A 7500-nucleotide genomic window follows, 5' to 3' on the forward strand; every position below is an offset into this window, starting at 1 on the left:
TGTGTTCACAGTTTAACGGATGATTCAGGAGATTTAATAAATGTTTTTTCACCTGTAATAATAAATCATCAATTATTAAAATATTTAGAAAAGTCACAGTGAGGGCAGAAACTCACTTCATATTGTTTTTAAAAAAAGACCCTTAAAATGAATTAAACTGATCAGAAAGGGATCTAAAATATTTAATATTTAATAAATAAATCTGATATTCATTTATTTATTATTATCGAATTCACTGACCTCACCTGGATTATTAATGACACAACAACACTGTAATATAATCCATTCAACGTCTTAATAATAATAACAAAAAAAAATATATAAATAGTAATAATAACAATAATACTAACAACAATAATAACGATAATAATAACAAAAATAATAAATAATAATAATAACACTCATGTTAATAATAATAATAATAATAATGATAATAATGATGATAATAATAACAATGATAATAACGATAATGATAATAATAATGATAATAATAATGATAATAATAATAATAATAATAATAATAGGGAGAAATGACCTGCAGAATGTCTTGATTGGATGAAGCTCCTCCTGTTGCCAAAACTCTGGTTCCTGGAACTGAAAACATGAAAAAGAGTTTCACTGTTTCATCATCTGAGACAGAAAATATTAAAATGATCCGTTTATGAGGACGGAGAGACATTTTAAGAAACACAATGATTATTCTATGATTATTCTATGATTATTCCATCATTATTTCATTATTATTATAAGAGAGGACGAGGTCTCACTGATGGCGTATCCCAGACGCTCAGCGTGGAGCCTCCTGGACAGAAACTGACCCTCCACCAGGGCCCGGACCTCCACCTGAGGACTCAGGGAGGACACCTGTGGGACAGGAGGGGAGTCAATGAGAGTCAAGGGGAGTCAAGGGGAGTCAATGAGAGTCAAGGAGAGTCAATGGGAGTCAATTAGAGTCAAGGGGAGTCAATGGGAGTTAATGAGAGTCAAGGGGAGTCAATGGGAGTCAAGGAGAGTCAATGGGAGTCAATGGGAGTCAAGAGGAGTCAATGAGAGTCAATGAGAGTCAATGAGAGTCAAGGGGAGTCAATGGGAGTCAAGGAGAGTCAATGGGAGTCAGGGGGAGTCAATGGGAGTCAATGGGAGTCAAGGAGAGTCAAGGGGAGTCAATGGGAGTCAGGGGGAGTCAAGGGGAGTCAATGGGAGTCAAGAGGAGTCAATGGGAGTCAAGAGGAGTCAGGGGGAGTCAAGGGGAGTCAATGAGAGTCAAGAGGAGTCAAGAGGAGTCAGGGGGAGTCAGGGGGAGTCAATGAGAGTCAGGGGGAGTCAATGGGAGTCAGGGGGAGTCAGGGAGATTCCCGTATCACATGACCTCTGAGGACGAATGTGTTTCACTCACCTTTTTGTCTTCAGGGTCAAAGAGATGAACTCCGACTGCAGGAGGAGTGATCTCCATACTGTCAAAATAAAAGCCTGGAAACACACCAAACAAGCAGTCAGAGGGAGGGAGGGAGGGAGGGAGTCAAGGAAGAAGAAGGAAGGAAGGAAACATATGAAGGCAGGGAGGAAGGAAATAGGAAAAGAAGGAAGCAATGAAGTAATAAAAAGCTGGAAAGGGAAGGAAGGAAAAATGATGGAAGATGGAAGAAGTTAAGGAAGCGAGGGAGGAAGTCAGATGGCATGAAAGAAGGAAACTAATGAAGGAAAAAGGAAGTGAGGGAGAAAGGAGTTAGGAAGGATAACAAGGAGGACATGAAGAAGAAAGGAAGGAGACATTTGAGGGTAGGAAAGAATGAAAGGGGACAAGAAGGAAGGAAGAATGATGGAAGATGGAAGGCGAACTAAGGAAAAGAATGAAGGAAACAGGAACTAAGGAAGGAAGAATGAACAAAACAAGGAAGGAAGCGGTTAAGTAAGGAGAAAGGACACACATGTAGGAAGCGAAGGAGGAAATAGGAAAAACAATGAAGCAAGGAAAGAAGTGAAGTTGGAAAAAAGGATGTGAGACCGAAGGAAGGAAGGAAGGAAGGAAGGAAGGAAGGAAGGAAGGAAGGAAGGAAGGAAGGAAGGAAACTTCACCGATGTTTCCGTTGTTCCCGAGCGGCGTGTCTCTCAGGGCGGCGGAAAAAAGTTCCCATGATCCTCCAGTGCTCTCGTTCCTGATTCGTTCCCTTGTTAGCGACCCGTTCTTAAAGCTGCAGACGACACACACACACACACACACACGCAGCCTACTTTACCAGATTCAGAGGATACAACTGATGGATCCTTCACGGCCCAACATATCCCAACATACCCCAACATATCCCAACATACCCCACCCCAACATATCCCAACATACCCCAACATATCCCAACATACCCCAACGTATCCCAACATACCCCAACATACCCCAACATACCCCAACGTATCCCAACATACCCCAACGTATCCCCATCCCATACCCCAACATATCCCAACATACCCCAACGTATCCCAACATATCCCAACATACCCCAACGTATCCCAACATACCCCAACATATCCCAACATATCCCAACATATCCCAACATACCCCAACATATCCCAACATACCCCAACATATCCCAACATACCCCAACGTATCCCAACATCCCAACATATCCCAACATATCCCAACATACCCCAACCAATATCCCAACATATCCCAACATATCCCAACATATCCCAACATATCCCAACATACCCCCCAACATACCCCAACGTATCCCAACATACGATCCCAACATATCCCAACATACCCCAACGTATCCCAACATACCCCAACGTATCCCAACATATCCCAACATACCCCAACATATCCCAATCCCAACATCCCAACATCCCAACATATCCCAACGTATCCCAACATATCCCAACGTATCCCAACGTACCCCAACATATCCCAACGTATCCCAACGTATCCCAACATACCCCAACATATCCCAACCAACATATCCCAACATATCCCAACATACCCCAACATATCCCAACATATCCCAACATATCCTCAACGTATCCCCATATCCCAACATATCCCAACATACCCCAACGTATCCCAACATACCCAACATCCCAACATACCCCAACGTATCCCAACATACCCCAACGTATATCCCAACCCAACAATATCCCAACATACCCCAACATCCCAACATATCCAACATAACGTATCCCAACATACCCCAACGTATCCCAACGTATCCCAACATACCTCAACGTATCCCAACATATCCCAACGTATCCCAACGTACCCCAACCCCAACATATCCGTATCCCAACGTATCCCAACATATCCCAACATATCCTAACAACGTATCCCAACATATCCCAACATATCCCAACGTATCCCAACATATCCCAACGTATCCCAACGTATCCCAACATATCCCAACATACCTCAACGTATCCCAACATACCTCAACGTATCCCAACATACCTCAACGTATCCCAACATATCAGATGCATTGCATGCCGGTGAAGTTGATTTTTTTTTTTTTTTTTATGACATGGCGACTAGTGGACCAGCAACGGGAGAAATCGCATTTAAATATAATTATTGGGAATATTTACAGATACAACTAAAAGCAAGGGATCAGATCACACTGCTGTTAAAATGATGGTTAAGCTCCTCCATTTGAATATTTTAACTGTTTTATACTCTTTTATGAGAACCGCAGCTGGTTGCTAGGAGACGGGAGTGGAAAAAGGGTGGGGGCGCGAAAAGCTGGTGACGTAAACAGGAAATCATTTGTGTTCACGGTATTCAAAGGACCCGACCCACGTAGCCCACGTAGCCCGCGAAGGCTGCAGACACTGGATCGGGACGCAGTTACACACACACGTTTTTTAGAGTCTGTTTTCTTCTCCTGCAGCTTTTTAACAATGGAGTGGATTTAAAGTTTCTCCTTCATCCTGAAGCTCTGAGGTTGTTTTCAGGTCCATTGCTCTTCTTCTCTTCTTCTTCTTCTCTTCTTCTCTCTTCTTCTTCTTCTTCTCTCCTTCTTCTTCCTCTCTCCTTCTTCCTTATCTTCTTCTCTCCTTCTCTCCTTTTCTTCTTCTCTCCTTCTCTCCTACCTGTATTTAGAGCTTTAGAGGAGCTGTTAAAGGTTGACCTTTGGACAGAGCCAGGCTAGCTGTTTCCCTCTGTTTCCAGTCTTTATGCTAAGCTAAGCTAAGCTAAGCTGAGCTCAACGTACCACAGCAGAGCCATGAAGGCTGTCCAGTCCAGCGGGTTGCAGAACACGTGACCCTCCAGCGCCGGACGAGGCTGCTGGATCCACAGAAAGACCGTGTCACTGGTCCCCAGACTGACCTGCACACACACACACACACACACACACACACACACACACACACACACACACAACACACACACACACACACACACACACACACACACACACACACACACACACACACACACACACACACACACACAGAGTTAAACACACACTGAGGCGGCCTACAGACGGACCGGTCTCATGAGGACTTACAGCGACGTCTCCCTGCTGGAGCCTCATTCCTGCCAGAGACGCTGAGAAGGAAAAAAAAAAAAACATTTTAATGAAGACAATATTTAACATGTTGTTATTTTCTTTAATGACTTTGGTGTTTTAAAGGGACGACGGGATAGAGAGGACACGAGAAAACTAACAACTCATCATTTCTGTCCAACGTCAAATATTCAACAGAAGGAGAACAGAATGTAAATAAATGTTTTAAAAAAGGAAATATTTGAACAGGAAATGGCATTTCATATTCACACACACACACACACACACACACACACACACACACACACACACACACACACACACACACACACACACACACACACACACACACACACACTGGTTCAGTCTCAGCAGCACCATCTTGTGTTCAGACAATATAACTGCATGAATGACTGGATTTCACTAAGATAACTAAATAGAATATTAATATACATATAAAATAATAATTGTGAGCCACAGAAGCAGTTGATTCAATATTTTTTGTGTTTTCTCAGGAGTTAAAGACGGACACATTTATTTATTGCACGCAGTATTTTTCAGGATTCCTCTACCAGAACGTTAAACAGCATTCAGAGCTTCATGTTGGGAAAATGAACAGCAACGCTTCTTTTTACGAGACTCTCATTATCTGGAAAGAATTCTATAAAAAACACTTCAGTACTTAACCTGATTTATTATTATTATTTCTACTATTATTACTATTCTTTTTACTATTCTTTTTACTATTCTTATTCTTATTATAAGTATCCATGGGTGGATTAATATTATTTATTGTTATATTGCTGATTCCAGTTTAAAATATTGTCAACATTTAGTTTTGACGTTGAATAAACTTTACTCTTCTCGTGAACGGAGATATTAAAAACAGAAGGTTAAAGAAAGCTGAGACCTTCTAATATAATATAATATAATAATATAATAATATAACATAACAATATGATATAATATAACATAATAATATAATATAATATAATAATATAACATGACATAATATAACATAATAATATGATATAATATAAATAATAATATAATATAATAATATAACATAACATAATATAACATAATAATATGATATAATATAATATAACATAACATAATATAACATAATAATATGATATAATATAATATAACATAACATAATATAACATAATAATATAATATAATATAATATAACATAACATAATATAATATAAATAACATGATATGATATAATATGATATAATATGAAATAATATAACATATACTATACTATACTATACTATACATAACATAACATAACATAATATCATAGTTACCCGGGTTGTCTCCGGTGAAGGCCACCACCCTGCAGTCCTCAGAGAAACCAAACCTCTGCACCCAGTAGGAGGAGACGGGACCCTGAAGACAGAACACAGACCTCAGATCAGCAAACACACCACAGAGCCCATCATGTTAAAAAACCTCCCAGTAAGGACCAGTCTCACCAGCACAGATGTGGAGGGCACCGGAGCTCCCAGCAGCCGGTCCAGATGAGGAGCGGTGGCGTCCATGCAGACCTCAGACCAGGTCCTGGTCCTGATGTCCAACAGATTCATCCCTGAACCTGAAGGTGGACAAACGCATCGCCCTGTTGTGTTCAGGAGCCGTGGTTCTTTTGGGCTCCCGACACGTTCCAGTGAAGCACGTGTACTGACACTGAAGTTTGTTTTTCAGCTTCACAATATCAACAAATGGTCTCAGCACAGAGTCACTTCAGCGGCTGTTCTGGAGCTTTCAATCATACCACATGGTCTTCTTCAGCTGAATACCAGCTCCATGTACTGAGGAAGATCATGGGATGTGATAGAGAGCTCCAGAACAGCTGCAGGTTGACCCTCCGCTGACTCATCGTTCTGTACTTTGAAGTAACGATTTATAACGAATCAAAGATGGACGCACGGATCAATTAATACACTGATTGATGTTATTGATAAATGAACATTAAAGGGCACTGAACCGTCGCTGTAGTCGATGGAGGCGAAACCACCGAGGAAGAGAGAGGCTGCGAAGCTGCTGACCAATGAGATCCTCTGAAAACACACACACACACACACACACACACACACACACACACACACACACACACACACACACACACACACACACACACACACACACACAGCATATTAATACAATAACAAAGTAAGGTGCAGACCAGATCCACCAAACTCCGCCCACTTTTCTTTATATTTAAGGTAACATGTTTCTACAGCGTCCTGGTAGAAGACGGACACGCTGTGTTTGTAGGAACAGAAGAAGGTTGGTGGAGTATTTTCGTGGTATAATAGTACGTGGACACAGTAGTACACATACTTTAGAGTACTTGATGTAATGAGTTACATGTTAGTGTAAATGGAGAGGTTAACCTTTAACTGACCTCGGTGACCCGGAACTCCTCCGGTCGGGTCTGTCTCAGTTTGGAGATCTGGTTTCCTGTGAAACCTGTGAAACACACACAGACACACACACACACACACACACACACACACACACACACACACACACACACACACACACACACACACACACACACACACACACACACACACACACACACATCTTTAGACGTCCAATAAACCCAGATATGTTACTTGTTTAAAAGCAACAGCCAACAGGTGGTCAGACAGACAGGTGATCAGATAGACGGGTGTACAGACAGACAGACAGGTCTAGAAACAGACAAGACAGGTGTTCAGACAGACAGACAGACAGGTGTACAGACAGACAGGTGTACAGACAGGTGTACAGACAGACAGGTCTACAGACAGAAACAGACAGACAGGTGTTCAGACAGACAGGTGGACCTCGTAAGCTCTGGACCCGGTGATCTCCGTCAGCCTCTCGGCGCCCCCTGCTGCCGTATGCAGGTCGTCACACTGCCGGCTGCTGCTGGAGTCCATCCAGGTGGGACTGTGGGACACGGAGAAGCTGTCCTGTTGGTGTTCAGTCAGCTTCAATGTCACGCTCACAT

At 41.9% G+C, this 7500-nt stretch overlaps 1 protein-coding gene across 1 annotated transcript in view; it reads right to left on the minus strand.

Moving 5' to 3' along the window:
* xylb (xylulokinase homolog (H. influenzae)) overlaps positions 1-7500 on the minus strand; it is a 15935-nt gene that overhangs the window by 4753 nt on the left and 3682 nt on the right. Inside the window, exons 6-16 of the mRNA XM_054622932.1 lie at positions 7335-7462; positions 6907-6973; positions 6487-6559; positions 5975-6093; positions 5807-5888; positions 4491-4531; positions 4194-4309; positions 2077-2192; positions 1397-1470; positions 768-864; positions 536-594 (exon numbers count right to left, since the gene is read on the minus strand). Of these exons, the coding sequence (XP_054478907.1) occupies positions 536-594; positions 768-864; positions 1397-1470; positions 2077-2192; positions 4194-4309; positions 4491-4531; positions 5807-5888; positions 5975-6093; positions 6487-6559; positions 6907-6973; positions 7335-7462 (972 nt within the window). The remainder of the gene's footprint in view (positions 1-535; positions 595-767; positions 865-1396; positions 1471-2076; positions 2193-4193; positions 4310-4490; positions 4532-5806; positions 5889-5974; positions 6094-6486; positions 6560-6906; positions 6974-7334; positions 7463-7500) is intronic.

This window comes from Anoplopoma fimbria, chromosome 21 (assembly GCF_027596085.1).
Source record: "Anoplopoma fimbria isolate UVic2021 breed Golden Eagle Sablefish chromosome 21, Afim_UVic_2022, whole genome shotgun sequence".
NCBI lineage: Eukaryota > Metazoa > Chordata > Actinopteri > Perciformes > Anoplopomatidae > Anoplopoma > Anoplopoma fimbria.